General features: G+C 34.0%; 1 protein-coding gene, 1 long non-coding RNA gene and 1 pseudogene across 2 annotated transcripts; 2 read left to right on the forward strand and 1 right to left on the reverse strand.

Annotated features, from left to right (window-relative positions):
- The first annotated feature begins 3,976 nt into the window (after positions 1-3,976).
- Positions 3,977-4,589, forward strand: LOC107622185 (uncharacterized). The gene is made up of 3 exons (XR_001616119.3): positions 3,977-4,115; positions 4,215-4,268; positions 4,357-4,589. It is a non-coding gene; the product is annotated as an uncharacterized LOC107622185 (long non-coding RNA).
- Positions 4,590-7,388: 2,799 nt separating this feature from the next.
- Positions 7,389-11,641, forward strand: LOC110267534 (uncharacterized; annotated as a pseudogene).
- A 4,667-nt stretch (positions 11,642-16,308) lies between these two features.
- On the reverse strand, positions 16,309-16,995 carry LOC107621120 (uncharacterized). The gene has a single exon (XM_016323158.3). It carries the CDS (start codon positions 16,993-16,995, stop codon positions 16,309-16,311), a length of 687 nt encoding a protein of 228 aa, XP_016178644.1.
- Positions 16,996-17,979: the final 984 nt, after the last annotated feature.

The raw sequence follows: 17,979 nt of genomic DNA on the forward strand, positions 1-17,979 counted from the left end.
TTATGTTTAAAGAGATTAACTATTTCTATTCTAATAAAAAGTATCTTTGTAAATATATCTAAATACAATTTTTTCTATTATTTCTACTTTATTTCTGCTTATTAAAAAGTACTTCTTTTAACTGTATAAACAAACACAAACAATTTTTCAAAAATATTATATTTTAGCATTAATTTAAAAACAATAATTAATTTTAAAGAGAAATAATTTACTAAAATTATGAATAATGAGCGAATATACTCAATTTTTGTATTTGCTAAACTATGAACAGAATATAATTTGGTTTAAGGATTTTGAGCAAACATTCTTTTTGAGGGCTTGTGAGATCAAGAAGAATTTTTGGTTAAATAGCCAAGATATTAATATCACTTTAATCGATGTCTACAATAATTCTTTATTTGCTTTAAGTTGCACAATTATGTTGTTCGGGCATCATATGTATATCTCTCTTAGTAATAATAGCAATTTTTAATTACTACTAAAAAAAATGGTTGAATACCATTAAATTTATTGTCGAATTTAGCATTGAGATTATTAGTGAATTTACTGGCGAATTTGGTAATAATTCGCTGGCCAAAAAAATTACTGTTGAATTTTATTTTTTTGACGGTGAAATTGTCGGTAATATTTAGAGAGAAAATAAGAATAAGTGGCGCGATCATTACCAGCAGAATTACCTTTATCCGCCGATAAAACTCAATTAATGGAACGTTGCGTTTTGATCACGGGCAATACATTACTGTTAGATTTATCCGCCGAAAATTTTGCCCTAAATTAGAATTGCGCGTCCTCTCCCCTCATTTTAAAATACTCTCTCTCTCTCTCTCTCTCTCTCTCTCTCTCTCTCTCTCTCTCACAAACCACCTCTGCCTGCGTTGACACCACCAACAGCCTCAAAAGGATCTTCTCTTCAGTCTCACTGTTCATAGTACCGAAACACCCACATTCCAACTTTTCTAGCATCGCATCTCCTCTTACTCTCTCAAACTCTCATAGAAACGAAGCTCCTCCCTCTTTTCCGCTGTCGACATCGCCCCTACAACGCTCTAACTCGCGTCCCGCGACGGCGTGACCCTTTTCTCTCCCTCTCCCATCCTCGAAGTGCTTTTCTCTCTATCCTCCTCCACATTGCCACGCACTAGCAGTTGCCGTTGTCCTCCACGCACCAACAGTTGCGGTCGTCCTCTAGCATAGCAGCAGCACGCACCAGACGGTATCTGATTTAGGATTATTTTATTTTATTTTGATTTAGGATTTTTTTAATTCTATTTTGATTTATTTTTTTTAATTTTGTTTTGATAATTTTGTGTTTGAAATTTTGTTTATGATTGTAATTTTGAATTCTGTTTTTTCTTATTTTGTGTTTCAAATTAGGTGGTTATTATTCTAATTTTTTATTTTGTTTTTATGATTTTGCAATAATTCTGTTTTGATTTAGGGTTTCTTTTAATTCTATTTTAATTTAGAATTTTTTTAATTATGTTTTTATTTAGGTTTTTTAATTCTGTTTTGATCATTTTATGTTTGAAATTATGTGTTTATGATTCTAATTTTTAATTCTATTTTTATGATTTTTTTCAATAATTCTGTTTTGATTTAGGTTTTTTTAATTCTATTTTGATTTAGGTTTTTTTTTATTTTGTTTTGATGATTGTATTTGAAGTTTTGTTTATGATTCTGATTTTAGATTTTGCCTTGATGATTTTGTGTTTTAAATTCTGTGTTTATTATTCTAATTTTTAATTTTGTTTTTATGATTTTGTTTTAAATTCTGTGTAATTATACAGTTTGATATCAGTTCAAGTGAGAACATTGGTAACACAGAAAGAGCAATAAGACCTGGTGTTACTCATTCGAATGAATCTGTAAGTATAAGATCCCCAATTACATCGTTCTGATTTATGTTCTAGTATTGTTTGAGTTGATTATTTTTTGAGTTAATTAGTTGATTGTTAGTAATTGTCTGAGTTGGTCTAAACTTGTTATTCTCTGAGTTAATTATTGACTTATTGTTTATTGTTGTTAAATTTTTAAGTTTATTATTATCTGAGTTAATTATTTTCTGAGTTAATTAGTGTTGTATTTTCCTACTTATTAATTTAAAAATGATTGAATTTAAATATTTAAAATTATATGTTAAACTTTTAAATAAATTTTTTAAAAAATTAAAATTTAAGTTTACCATTGGTTAAATCTGCAGGTAATTATTAATTTAATTAGTAATTAATAATATATTATCGTCGGATTTAATGGGAGAATAATCCGACGATAAAAATTATCAGCAGAAATTTTTTAACAGTAATTAGCGGCAAATGAAAAAATCTACCGATAAATAATTACTGACGAGGGTTATATCATCGGATTTATTTCAACGATAATTCTGACAGTAAACATATTATTGACGAATTTTTTTAAATAAATATGACGTTATTTAATAATTTTTTTATAGTAAAATACAAGTTTTTTAAGTTTTTTTTATTTGGATAAAAGTCGAAATAACAATAAATTTATTTAATAATTTAATAAGGTAGAAATCTTTAATCATTACAAATATATATTGATTAATTAGTCTATAAAACACTCATCGAAGATGGTTAATTATTTCTTTTCGTGCTAGTATTTTACAACTAGTACTAGCTATTTATTACAAAACAATTTTTCTCTCGTAAATAAATTCAGCTAATACTTAAATTTGTTCCTAAAAAGATTCAACTTTTAAATTGTTCATAGAAAAATTTTAAAACATACAATTATAAAACAAGTCGATCATTTCATCAGTTAGATAATATTGTATTATATTAAATACTACTTGACATGACAACATAGTTTATTAGAAGATAATGTGTTACGTTAAGTGTTGTGTGTACTATAATGACATAACCAGTTAATATCACATATCATAAAATAATTAGTTAACGTATCATATCACATTAAGATACAATCAATTTGTGAGACATTAATAACCTATTACGTCATAACGTCATGTGACTGTTAACATAATACATCATCATCAATAACAAAAATATCGATTTAATTTATAATTGTATCTTTTAAAAATTAATATAATTATCAAAATTTTTCGAATACAAATTTCAAGAACGAATTATTTTTTATCGTTGAATTTGAGGATTAACCCCCTAATTATGAATTATTATTTAATACATCATTATGAATAAGTCTCCTACTAAAGGTACCTCATCAAAAATTCTTAATTATTATTGCATAAATTAATCACAATCAATTGCCAATAAATTTTAGATCATGCATTATATTATAGATTTAACTAATATGTGTCAGAAGGATTTTAGGATTTTTAATTAAAAAAGTTTGTATAAAAAATTTAAAATTTAATTTTTTAATACATTTTCATTTATTAAAATAAATAAATTAAAAATTTTTACCAATGGTTATATATGTCGTTATGATACAAATTAACTAAATTCTTGTCTTATTATCAAACCCACCTTGGCCCTCTTGGGTTAGTAAGGGCTGGCAATACTAATCTTATATTATAAGTAGATATTCAATCCGACTTGACCTATTTTGGTATAGTTGATAATCCGACTTATAGCGCGTCAGGTTGAGCATAGTGGATTGAGCAGTGGGTAGGATTGTGAATTTTACCCGACTAACTCGATCCCGAAATAAATTAAAGTATGTTGTTAAAAAAATTATACGTATATAATAAAGTTGGTAGGGATAGTGTAAACGCCGCTAAAATCGGTATATAATTAGTCAATAAATCGAATTTTCAATAGGAAAATTAAATATGCAAAACTAATATCAAAATAGGATAAAGCTCGGCAAAACGAGAATTTTGATATCACTTTCAAAAAATTTGGCCCAAAATTGAGCCGAATGGGCCGAGCCGGTTGAACCGGGCCCAAACCAGGCCCGTGGGCCCAACCAGCCCAGTATATAAATGAGCTAAAGCCCATTTTCTGCCTTAGAACACAACAGAAGCCGCGTAAATGCATGGAGAAGAAGAGAATGAATTCCAAAACCTAGCTTGATCTTCTTTCTTTAATAACTTTTGATCCGGAGCTCTGATTGACGAGCCGTTTGCGGTCACGCGTCGGGCTCGTTGAGTTCTTCAATTCTATTCAAATAAAACAGTAAGTGAATCGCTTTTTCCTAGCTCCATTTCTGCTGGTATATGAATTTCGGGTTTAAGGTTTGAGAAACTCAATTCCTTGATGATTTTCATGTTTTAGGGGTCCACTAGACTTGATTTCTTGTGGGTATTGCCCAAGGATCAGTGGGTAAAGGTAAGAGATCTTAAACCCTAATGAAATTTCTGAATTTAGGAATTTGGGTATTGAGTTGTTATATTTGGATGTGTTAATTGTGGTTTAGGTAGTGTGTATGTGAATGTTGATGCTTGTTGGAGGCTTGTTGGTGATCAAGCTTGGTTTGGGGCTGTTTGATTGAGCTTGGAGGGGCTGTAATTTTGAGTTGTGAGGCTGCCTTGGGTGAATTAAGTGATCGGCCAAGATATGGTTTAAGTTTCGCACGTTTAATATTTACGGTGTTGTGAAAACTTAGGTTAGAGGAACATAGAATAAGTTGGATTGTTTGTTGTATTTAATGATTAGCCTTGTAATGTTGTTAGAATAGATTTGTTAGTGAATTTATATATTAGAATTATGAGGTGTGAAAGTTATTAATGGTGTGCTCTTATATTTATTTATGATGGATTAGAATTAGTGTTTGTTAATAAGGATGTAGAGTTGTGTTGTGGTGGTATTGTATATGCTGTAACTAATTATGTAATGATCGGAATTGCATGAGACCAAGTTTGGGCTAAACTTGGGAATATAAGGAACTAAACTGGAAAATTTGGGACCTTTTTGTTAAATATACAATTTATGGCAAATTTTTAAAGTTAGGTTGTTAAATCTGTCGAGCAGCAGAAAAGATCAAACAGGGCAGCAACTTGTTTGTCTTGCTGTGACTTCTACGAGTTGAGTTTTGGAGCAAAACCAATTTTGTTATAAAATTTGATTAACTTGCTTTATTTCTCTAAAATTTCAGAATTTTAGGAGTTGAGGATTGGGAGCTGTGAATTTTTGAATATTGGTGGGCAAAACTGAAAAGAAACAGATTTCAGCAAGCTATGCATCAACTTCCAATGCTTGTAACTCTTAGAATTAAATAGAAATTAGGTTGCAACTAAGACACACTTATTTCTAGATGAGCTAGGGGTTCTCAAATCAAAAATTTAGCTTAATTGGAGTTTTGTAATAAAAGTTATTCCAATTGAAAGGTACTAAGCTTGTTGGTTTTTAAAACAGATTTTGTCTCATTTTTACTTAACTTCCAGGTAATGTAACTTTTTCATTAAAAATGGTATTGACTCAGAACTAAATGAGAAAGAAACCTGGATGAGTAAAGTTTAACTACATTAATTTTCAAAGTCATTGGATTTAACTTGGATTTTATATTGAATTTTGAATATCACATGCTGCTGCTGTTTTTCTGGTTTTATGCACTGCAGAGCAGTCACGGTTTTTCCTTTATTCCTGAGGATAGAAAAATCAGAAAATTATGATGTTTAGTTTATTAGAAAGCTTATTTCAATATGAACACCTGGACATAAAGTTTGTGCAATTCCGAGTTCATTTGCTATATTAGAAACAGAAAAGAAAATAGAGTGTCGAGGATGTCTTAGTGATAGTCATGAGTTCGAGAAGTTAAAGTTCAATCCTCGTGTGATGTGATTGATTTAATGTTAGAGTTGGGTTGATTTTAAGAGTATTCGATATTAAGAAGGATGAGAAGAGTTTGATAGAAAGTTTGGTCAGGACCCGGAAAGGGTAATCAAGATGAATTATAAGGGAATGACGATGAAAAATGTGAAAGGGAGGTTGTTAATAAAAGGAGTTAATATGCCATGGCTTGATGAATGATTAAATAATGATTATGACTATGAAATGGCTTATGAATAATGCTATCTGAGATACGAGTTCCCTGGGTAAGAGCCGTGGCTCGCCATCACGTGTTCCAGGTTGAATCTCGATACTCTGTTGACTCTACGTCGTAAGGGTGACCGGGCACGTATAAATTCCCGGGTATGGATAGCCCCATTGAGTGATTTTATGAAATATGAATGTGAACTCTATGCATAGACTCTTGGGATGCGCGACGGGAGACAGTCTAAGGTTTTCGGACTTGTCGGGTTGGTTGGATAACCGACAGATGGGCCCCATCAGCCATAGGACAGGCATGCATCATATGCATTTGTTTGTATTGATTGCTATGCATTTTCTGGGTATGCCTAATTGATATATATTACCCGCTATTTGTTATACTTGCTATTTGTACTATTTGATCATTACTTGTGCGTGAACTTGTTTGGTTGCTTGTTTCTGTTGCATTCTGAATGATGAAAGGATGGAGGAAACGAAGGAAATGGTTTGGTGTTAGGTTAATCTTGAACTTGAGTAAGTTAGGCAGATTTAGAATACCTACCCCTGTTTATGGCTTCTGTTTAGTACTTAAGTTGGATAAGTGAATAACGGAGTTCTAGGATTGCCTATGGCATTCTCAGGACCGTATTTCTTATGCGCGTGGCACTTTTACCATGCTGAGAACCTCCGGTTCTCATTCCATATTGTATTGTTGTTTTTCAGATGCAGGTCGAGAGGCTCCTCGCTAGACGTCTGGATCTTGGGAAGCGAAGTAGTCCTTGGGTGTATTTTGGTTTTTTTGGTTGTATATATGTATATATTTGTTTAGCTTACTCTCCAAGTAACTTGTGTATGCTGCTCCTCTTAGAGGTTGAGGGAGAGATAGGAGTTTATTTTGGTATTTTGGTATATTTTGGGGATACCTATGTATGTTCATATGTATATATATATATATATATATCCTCTGGCCAGCCTTAGCTTCGCAGGCTGAGTCAGGGGCTAGTTATGCTGTTTCCTTGGCTTTCCTTTATTCTTTTGCTTAACTTTATCATGTTCCTATTAGGTTTCTTAGCACGCAAGTAATCCTTTCCTGAGCGTTGCGCTTTTTGTTTTGCGATTTTTGTTTTACCCATTTTTCAAGGCTCCTAGTTAAGTATCTTTTCTCTATTATTATATATATATTACTATTTTTAGAGGTCGTAATCCCTTACTATCTCAGTCTTATGACTTAAGCATAAGATTAAGTATAGTAGGGTGTTACATTATGGTATCAGAGCAGTTCGTTCCTATAGAGCCTGAGGGACGGACTGATTATGCATCTGGGCATACTCTAGGTGTCTATACATGCTATTTAGGGTATCTAACTGATATATGAGGCATGAATGCTCATGAGCATGCATTTGGGACTTTGAAATACTAAACTAGAGATATTGAGACTGATCACCTTGATATCACTTGTTTGGTGTGAATAGAAACCAAATGGCGTCTCGTGGGCTCGGTAGTGAGCGTAATCGAGGTCAAGGATGGAGAGCTAATGAAGTAACCATACCAATAGATAGTTTGACCGATATCGTGACCGCAATGACGAGTGTTGCTGCTGCCATTGGTACTGTTGCGGCCGCGACCATCCGAGTAATGGGTGGAATGGAACCACAAGCTGGAACTGGCAACAATGATGATAATGAATATGAAGGTGGACATAATGCTCCGAATACAGGGGTACCACTTAGTTATCTGGAGCAGGTTAATGTGGGTCAGACAATAGGAGAAAGCTCAAGGAGGGCTGAGGTAGCAAGAAGTAATCATCGAGAACCCTTCACAAAGAAAAAGGGAAAGATTACACCGAGGAGCTAAACTTTCAAAAAGAATCGCTTTGTCGCTTCACATTCTCAGCACTGGAGCAATGACCGAAGGAACGATAACCGTTCGGATCCGAATGCTAAAGGGAAAACTAGTACCCAACTGGATGATTTAAGGTGCCCAAGGTGCAAGAAGTACCATCCAAACAGACCGTGCAGGGCCGGATTAGGCGTATGTTACAAGTACGAGAAGTCGGGGCATATAGCTCGAGACTGTCCACACAAGAAACGCCAGGATGCAGTCGAATCCGATCTTCAGACCCGAGGTAATCATAAGCTAGCAGTTGAGTTTTTAACTACCTTGCGTATCATTAATATATGTATGATCCATTTGTGAAGCACGACAAGTTTTGATGATCGCGGAGTCCGAACCGATGGTTAGTCGAAGACTACTAGTTATTAAGATGGAGCGATACTTAACTAACTTAGATGAGTGACTAGGTTCTTAAAGGATGAGAGTCAGAATAATGCAGTAGAATCAGGGTGGTTAGACTTTTGAAGGTTAAGGATTAAGTGACGTAGTGGAAGCAGGTTGGACCATATCTAAGGAATCAGAAGTGTTGAGGGTTATGCGGAGTTATTGTTTGGAATTTAGTGACGGTGAAACTTTGAGGAAGAGGAGTAGAGCGAACACAACCTTTAGATGTTAATTGTTCAGAGGTAAGTGGAGATGAAACCAAATCTCTATACGAGAGAGTTTCTAAGACAATTCTTGAAGGTGTGTCAAAACTTCCATTCCAGAGAGAAAGCGAGTTTGCGATAGGCTTAGTATCGGAAACCGGATTAACTTCAATTGCACCACAAGTGAAGACATCATTATAACCGGTAGAATTTAGGATTGAGTGGAAGGGAGTACTAGAAGAGGGAATCACCTAACCAACTATTTCTTTGTGGGAAGCATCGGTTATGCTGGAGAAGAGGGAAGAGAACGGTAGGAAACCTTATGCAGAGAGAGTGTGCTAACGAACCTTCGCGACTCGATCTAATCCTTCTTTTGAAACCTACATTGACATTCGATCCGGAGCTCTTCCTAAATAGCTTGACTACCTTTCTAACTTTACTCCTTGTGCACATGAATATTATTTCTTCCAGGATGAGTCTGAGCTTGTCTTGGTATAAGCGCGTAATCCTTGAATCTTGTGTGCTCGCTATGACTAGAGTTGCCCCTATTCGCAAACCATGTTCTTCAGAATCAGCTGAGACTTCTTTGACTCTGTACGCTCTGTTCTTCCTACCAAAGGTCTCTAATTTGAACTCTTTTCTTGAGATGCACCTAGGTTCCTCTCCTTGTGTATTCCATCATTTCGGTATAATCCTGAACAACCGTGTACAAAATTTCCTTTTTGACTCATTACGAACACCGTTTGTATTGCTCATTCATTTTTCGAGCTTAATGTCCTTTTGAAAATCAACTCGAGCCTATATTAGTATCACGTATAAAATATAGTTGTGACTGTGGAGATATTGATTCCTTAAGAGCATGACTTTTGGATACGGAAGATGAAGCAGGTAAGCGTGCACCGTCAAAAAGAGTTTTGGAGTTTTAAATTCTTGTCGACCACAAAGCCTATGATTAGTTTAATGCGCTAGAAATACACCGGTTACATAGATATCCGAATATGAAGAGAGCTTTCAAACTCCAAGAGAAGGATTAACCCTAAATCCAGTAATTAGAATACCCGAACTTATTTAACAACTCGGAATTAGTGCGATACATTACCAGAGGGGTTTAGGATACGTGTAAATACAACATTGTGAAGTGGTAACAGATGCCCTGAGTAAGAAATTTTTGGGGAAATGCTTGGATATAAATTTCGGAGAATGGAAGGCTAGATAAGTTGGAACTTTAAATTGGATATTAAGGGTATAGATAAAGGAGTCAAACTAAATCTATTGCGGTTTTAAAACATAGCAAAGACGAAATGCAGGAAGCGTGAGGGAACGATAAAGACCTACCGAGGATGTCAAAGTCTGGCAAACGAAAGGGAACTAAGAAAAGATTTATATGTTTAATGTCGAAATAGAGATTGTAAAGTCAAAGACTTAAGGAGTGCAATAACGGTGATAAGGGGCTACTAAGAGTACTGAAACCGGTTGAATCCAGAAGACACCAAGAGAGGGTTATGTGTTGAGGTCGGAAGTTGAAATAAGAAACTGTTGTTCGAAGCTTACAGGAGAAAATTTTTGAAGTTACCTTGAGATTTCTAAAACCTACCACGAATCAAAGAAGATATTTTGAGCAGACAGAAATGAAGGACGAGGTGGAAATCTATGTGATTACAAGTTTGACGTATGAGAAAGAAATGAAAGACCACCAGAAACTGTTCGAAATGCCACAACCGTCGAAGGTTCTACATTAAAGATAAAAGGGAATAGCCATTGATTTCATAATAGGTTACCGAAGACTAGGACAAAAGGTGATACTGTTAGGGAACTGTGGATCAAGCGACCAGGCCCATTTTGCCCATCGGAGTAAACCACTTATTGGGGATATCAAAGAGACTATACATCAGGGAGAAGGTGAGACTTCACAGTATGCTAAACACCTTTGAATTAACCGAAAACTGGAATGTCAAACGTCTTAGTTCCTGAATTTGACAGCCGAAACAACAGAGGAAGAGTTACGCAAATCTAAGTTAGAATTCTCACTATGACAGCCGACAAAAGAGTTAGGTGGATCTAAGAAGAAGACTTCTCAAGTTGGAAGGAAGGGGATACCTATTTTTGAAGATCACTTCAATGAACTAGAATCGGATGATCAATCAAAAACTAAAAAGCTTAATGCCTATCACATCGGACAAGTGGCGTATAGGATCGCTTTACTATCACATTGTTCGAACCTGCATGACGTGTTTCATATATCGCAGCTTCGTAAATACAATTTTGATCCTAGTCATGCCCTAAAGCCGGAATTAGTTCAAGTGAGAGAAGATCTGACGTTTTTAATAACTCTCATTAGAATTGATGATACCAGCATTAAGCGTTTACACGGGAAAGAGACTTTCTTAGTGAAAGTAGCTTGGTGTTGGGCTAGTATTGAAGAATATACCTAGGAGCTTGAGACAGAGATGAGGAAGGACTACCCACACCTCTATTCAGGTAACGCACTCTGAATTTTGAGGACAAAAATCCTAATTAGGTGGGTAGGATGTAAACCCCGCTAAAATCGGTATATAATTAGTCAATAAATCAAATTTTCAATAGGAAAATTAAATATGCAAAACAAATATCAAAATAGGATAGAGCTCGGCAAAACGAGAATTTTGATATCACTTTCGAAAAATTTGGCCCAAAATTGAGCCGAATGGGCTGAGCCGGTTGAACCGGGCCCAAATCAGGCCCGTGGGCCCAACCAGCCCAGTATATAAATGAGCTAAAGCCCATTTTCTGCCTTAGAACACAACAGAAGCAGCGTAAATGCATGGAGAAGAAGAGAATGAATTCCAAAACCTAGCTTGATCTTCTTTCTTTGATAACTTTTGATCCGGAGCTCCGATTGACGAGCCGTTTACGGCCACGCGTCGGGCTCGTTGAGTTCTTCAATTCTATTCAAATAAAACAGTAAGTGAATCGCTTTTTCCTAGCTCCATTTCTGCTGGTATATGAATTTCGGGTTTAAGGTTTGAGAAACTCAATTCCTTGATGATTTTCATGTTTTAGGGGTCCACTAGACTTGATTTCTTGTGGGTATTGCCCAAGGATCAGTGGATAAAGGTAAGAGATCTTAAACCCTAATGAAATTTCTGAATTTAAGAATTTGGGTATTGAGTTGTTAAGTTTGGATGTGTTAATTGTGGTTTAGGTAGTGTGTATGTGAATGTTGATGCTTGTTGGAGGCTTGTTGGTGATCAAGCTTGGTTTGGGGCTGTTTGATTGAGCTTGGAGGGGCTGTAATTTTGAGTTGTGAGGCTGCCTTGGGTGAATTAAGTGATCGGCCAAGGTATGATTTAAGTTTCGCACGTTTAATATTTACGGTGTTGTGAAAACTTAGATTAGAGGAACCATAGAATAAGTTGGATTGTTTGTTGTATTTAATGATTAGCTTTGTAATGTTGTTAGAATAGATTTGTTAGTGAATTTATATATTAGAATTATGAGGTGTGAAAGTTATTAATGGTGTGCTCTTATATTTATTTATGATGGATTAGAATTGGTGTTTGTTAATAAGGATGTAGAGTTGTGTTGTGGTGGTATTGTATATGCTGTAACTAATTATGTAATGATCGGAATTGCATGAGACCAAGTTTGGGCTAAACTTGGGAATATAAGGAACTAAACTGGAAAATTTGGGACCTTTTTGTTAAATATACAATTTATGGCAAATTTTTAAAATTAGGTTGTTAAATCTGTCCAGCAGCAGAAAAGATCAAACAGGGCAGCAACTTGTTTGTCTTTCTGTGACTTCTACGAGTTGAGTTTTGGAGCGAAACCAATTTTGTTATAAAATTTGATTAATTTACTTTATTTCTATAAAATTTCAGAATTTTAGGAGTTGAGGATTGGGAGCTGTGAATTTTTGAATATTGGTGGGCAAAACTGAAAAGAAACAGATTTCAGCAAGCTATGCATCAACTTCCAATGCTTGTAACTCTTAGAATTAAATAGAAATTAGGTTGCAACTAAGACACACTTATTTCTAGATGAGCTAGGGGTTCTCAAATCAAAATTTAGCTTAATTGGAGTTTTGTAATAAAAGTTATTCCAATTGAAAGGTACTAAGCTTGTTGTTTTTAAAACAGATTTTGTCTCATTTTTACTTAACTTCCAGGTAATGTAACTTTTTCATTAAAAATGGTATTGACTCAGAACTAAATGAGAAAGAAACCTGGATGAGTAAAGTTTAACTACATTAATTTTCAAAGTCATTGGATTTAACTTGGATTTTATATTGAATTTTGAATATCACATGCTGCTGCTGTTTTTCTGGTTTTATGCACTGCAGAGCAGTCACAGTTTTTCCTTTATTCCTGAGGATAGAAAAATCAGAAAATTATGATGTTTAGTTTATTAGAAATCTTATTTCAATATGAACACCTAGACATAAAGTTTGTGCAATTCCGGGTCCATTTGCTATATTAGAAACAGAAAAGAAAATAGAGTGTCGAGGATGTCTTAGTGATAGTCATGAGTTCGAGAAGTTAAAGTTCAATCCTCGTGTGATGTGATTGATTTAATGTTAGAGTTGGGTTAATTTTAAGAGTATTCGATATTAAGAAGGATGAGAAGAGTTTGATAGAAAGTTTGGTCAGGACCCGGAAAGGGTAATCAAGATGAATTATAAGGGAATGACGATGAAAAATGTGAAAGGGAGGTTGTTAATAAAAGGAGTTAATATGCCATGGCTTGATGAATGATTAAATAATGATTATGACTATGAAATGGCTTATGAATAATGCTATCTGAGATACGAGTTTCCTGGGTAAGAGCCGTGGCTCGCCATCACGTGTTCCAGGTTGAATCTCGATACTCTGTTGACCCTACGTCGTAAGGGTGACCGGGCACGTATAAATTCCCGGGTATGGATAGCCCCATTGAGTGATTTTATGAAATATGAATGTGAACTCTATGCATAGACTCTTGGGATGCGCGACGGGGGACAGTCTAAGGTTTTCGGACTTGTCGGGTTGGCTGGATAACCGACAGATGGGCCCCATCAGCCATAGGACAGGCATGCATTATATGCATTTGTTTGTATTGATTGCTATGCATTTTCTGGGTATGCCTAATTGATATATATTACCCGCTATTTGTTATGCTTGCTATTTGTACTATTTGATCATTACTTGTGCGTGAACTTGTTTGGTTGCTTGTTTCTGTTGCATTCTGAATGATGAAAGGATGGAAGAAACGGAGGAAATGGTTTGGTGTTAGGTTAAGCTTGAACTTGAGTAAGTTAGGCAGATTTAGAATACCTACCCCTGTTTATGGCTTCTATTTAGTACTTAAGTTGGATAAGTGAATAATGGAGTTCTTGGATTGCCTATGGCATTCTCAGGACCGTATTTCTTATGCGCGTGGCACTTTTACCATGCTGAGAACCTCCGGTTCTCATTCCATATTGTATTGTTGTTTTTCAGATGCAGGTCGAGAGGCTCCTCGCTAGACGTCTGGATCTTGGGAAGCGAAGTAGTCCTTGGGTGTATTTTGGTGTTTTTGGTTGTATATATGTATATATTTGTTTAGCTTACTCTTCAAGTAACTTGTGTATGCTGCTCCTCTTAGAGGTTGAGGGAGAGATAGGAGTTTATTTTGGTATTTTGGTATATTTTGGGGATACCTATATATATATATATATATATATATATATATATATATATATATATATATATCCTTTGGCCAGCCTTAGCTTCGCAGGCTGAGTCAGGGGCTAGTTATGCTGTTTCCTTGGCTTTCCTTTATTCTTTTGCTTAACTTTATCATGTTCCTATTAGGTTTCTTAGCACGCAAGTAATCCTTTCCTAAGCGTTGCGCTTTTTGTTTTGCGATTTTTGTTTTACCCATTTTTCAAGGCTCCTAATTAAGTATCTTTTCTCTATTATATATATATATATATATATATATATATATATATATATATATATATATATTTTTTTTTTTTTAAAGGTCGTAATACCTTACTATCTCAGTCTTATGACTTAAGCATAAGATTAAGTATAGTAGGGTGTTACAGATAGAACCTATATCATTTCTTTTTTGTAATTTTAATAAGGATTTTGTTATAATTTTGTTGCTTTTAATTTTAATAAGGACTTAATTTTATATTTTTTATTTTATTAATATATTTATGAAATATAGAATGATTAGATATTGTGTTTGATTGAAAAAAAGTATTTTGTTGCAGATAGGATCAGATGAAAAATTTGAGGATATAATTAGGGTTAAAATTAAAAAATTTTCAACCCACAAATACGACATAGTTAAATTTTAATAAGAATTTAAAGTATTTAAACCCACAAATAAAATTAAGGTATAGTCTAAATTTTGTCTTTGTCTTTTTCCAAAAATAAAATCAACTATTTAAGTAAAGTAATTAATTTGAAAAAAGTTTATGATTTTATTTGGTTAACATTAATTAGATGATTGGCTATTCCCCGTTAATTAAGATTTAGATTTAAATTTGACCAAAAGATATTTTATCAAATATATTTTTTCTTGCATAAAAAATTTTATAAATAAAGTCAATCTATATTATTATTATTGTTAGAAAATATTTGTTCTTTTATCACTTTATTTATATGCATATATATTAACAAATTTTAAAATTAAGAGATTTCTAAAGAATAAATTTATTAAACTAAACTTATTTAGAGTCAATAATTTAAAATGTTATATAAAAAAATATAAAATCACATTAAATTTCTGCTAACATGATATCCCAAGAATTTAATTAATCATTGACTAATACATTTTACATAAAAAGAATATTGGGTTCCTTTTTTATGCTTCTAGAATAAAAAAGGTATTCCCCCAAAATTTACTATTTTTTTTGAGTAATTTGTTTAAGTTTCTAAAAAAATCTAAAAATAAGCAGTTTTTTTAGAAGAACATCTTGACTGGCTTCTAGCAAAAGCAGTTGAAGAAAAAAAAGGGCAAATAACTCATATAAACTAAGCATTAGGTATATGTACACGATTCCACCAAAGTAAAAAATGTTACAAGGTTCCACCAAAAGTACTTTTTTATATAGTTCGAATTAGTGCAATTCGAATTACACATTCATAGTAATTCGAATCATATTAATTCGAATTACACACACATACTAATTCGAATCAAACTGGTTCGAATTACACACACACACACTAACACACTCTAATTCGAATGGGTTAGGTTCGAATTAGTCAATTTGTCGTGCCCATAGTAATCAAACTCCCTGTTTTGCCTATATAAGGAGTTTGAACTAACCTCATTCGAACCACTATTCCAAATTCATACCCACCAAATTCCAAAAAAAATGACCCAGAACGACTCCAATAAAGGCTTGAGCAGAATATTTAGCCGATGGGGGATAATCTGGACCGACTTTATCGTTTGGATGGAGTAGCCCATATAGCTGGTGTCATCAACGAAGAGGTTAGTGCGAACTTGTTGTTTTAAAATAAGAGTGAATAACTTATTTTTTTATATATTTTTTGTTAGTGGTTTTGATAGTGAATGATGTTAGTGGCATTGTTAGTGAATGATTTTAGGGGTTTTGTTAGTAGTTTTGATAGTGAATGATGTTAGTGGTTTTGTTAGGGTTTTCTTAGTGGTTTAGGAGGTTAATGATGTTAGTGATTTTGTTATTGGTTTTGTTAGTGAATGATGTTAGTGGTTTTGTAAGTGGTTTTGTTAGTTGTTTTGTTAGTGGTATTGTTAGTGGTTTTGTTGGTGGTTTTGTTAGTGGTTTTGTTAGTGAATGATCTTTTGTTAGTGAATGATTTAAGTGGTTTTTATTTTCTGATACATTATTTTTGCAGCCCCAATGATGTATCTCGAGCATGCGACGGCAGCAGGGTATGCGTCTGGACGAGAGGTACGTTCCGTACTTGCAGATGGCCGGCTTATACCATCTTGTGTAAGTGGTTACTCGCTGCAATGTCATTGCCACTGTCATCAGCAATGAAGTCAGGCTCCACATCATCATCGCCATTATCATCCAGCAATGCATCACCGATCCCAGTCGGTGTCCCACACTGCAAAGAAATCGACACCCTCTCCACGATACCAACCTCTCTGTCGCCACTGCAGTTGAGATCAACGGTGAACGATGAGGACGCGACAGGCTCGTCCCTAGGTGCATTCACCGGCACGGACGAACATGCACCATCGGGTCTCGAGCTAGAACCGGCTACGGTGCCTAGAGTTTGGGTATTCCGGTTTGAACCTACCGAACTAGATACCACATCAACCAACTTTGTCAACATCTCAGGTGTCCTGACCTCGGGAAACTGGTGACGACAATGGAACAGGACCTGCAAATCCTCGTCACTCCCTATAACGAAAGAGTCGTACTTCACATCATCTCTAAGCACTAAGATCGGAATGCGATAGAATAGTTTCTGAACCCGTTTCACGCCTTGCAGCCCAAGTTTCTGTATTATAGAATTCAAGAAGTCATCGAATCTCATCGTTAGTCTCATAAAAATACTCAGAGGATCTTTATCAGTAAACTTCACATCAGAGCGTGTCTTTCTCTTAATCAACCCTCTGTAATGCACTAATACTACAAAGCTCTCCTCACTAGCCATTTGGTTTTACTCAAATGAACTCAATTCACGTTCACACCATATTTATACACATCAGGGACTTCTTAATTCGAAACAGCCATTTTCGAATTACATACACATAGTTCGAATTAGCTAGATTCGAACTATAATTCGAATTCCTCACCATATAATTCGAATCAGGGATTCAAACTTCCCCATGCATGGTTTGAATCAGTGTGATTCGAACTACTAATACTGCAAACTCCTTCACTAATTCGAACAGGGTTGATTCGAATTATTAAACTTTTTAGTTCGAATGGGGTTGATTCAAATTATATAGAGACATGCTTTTGGTTGATCCATGTCTCATTTTTCCATTTGGTTTAATCATGTAAAATCTTATGCAAACTGGTTTAATACTGCCATTTGCCTAGAAAAAAAGCTTGCAAAATAATAATAAGGTTATAAGTTTATTTTCTATATTCTTAGAAAGCAAAAAATATATTTATTTAAAAAGACATAATAATCTAATCACTATACAAATGTATCATATATATTACATATTATTATTAGAATAAAGTATTAGTTAAAATATTATTAGAATATCCCATGTATTCTTTAATTTATTAAAAATTATGTCATTATTTTATTTTATGCCGCTAAGTAAATATATAATAAAGAATTATACTTATTAATTTTTCAAAAATACCATGTTATGTAAAATCGTTTTTTTTTACTTAAGAACGTAATATTTAAATTTATTTAAAAAGTACTTATATATTTGTTACGTTCAAACAGCTTAACTTTTTTAAATTCTAATAAAAAGTATTTTGATTAATTACTCAAATCGATCCTTAAAGATTTTAAAAGTAAATATTTTAGTCTCCAACAAAAGTTAATACACAGATCAATTCTTAATGTTTTATTTCGGCAGAAAAATTAGTCTTTAATTTATTTTTTGACATTTCCGATAGAAAAATGACCCAGATCAGTCTCTAAGGATTTTAAAAGCGAATATTTTAGTCC

Source organism: Arachis ipaensis, chromosome B10 (assembly GCF_059453495.1).
Source record: "Arachis ipaensis isolate K30076 ecotype BB chromosome B10, ASM5945349v1, whole genome shotgun sequence".
NCBI classification, from domain to species: domain Eukaryota; kingdom Viridiplantae; phylum Streptophyta; class Magnoliopsida; order Fabales; family Fabaceae; genus Arachis; species Arachis ipaensis.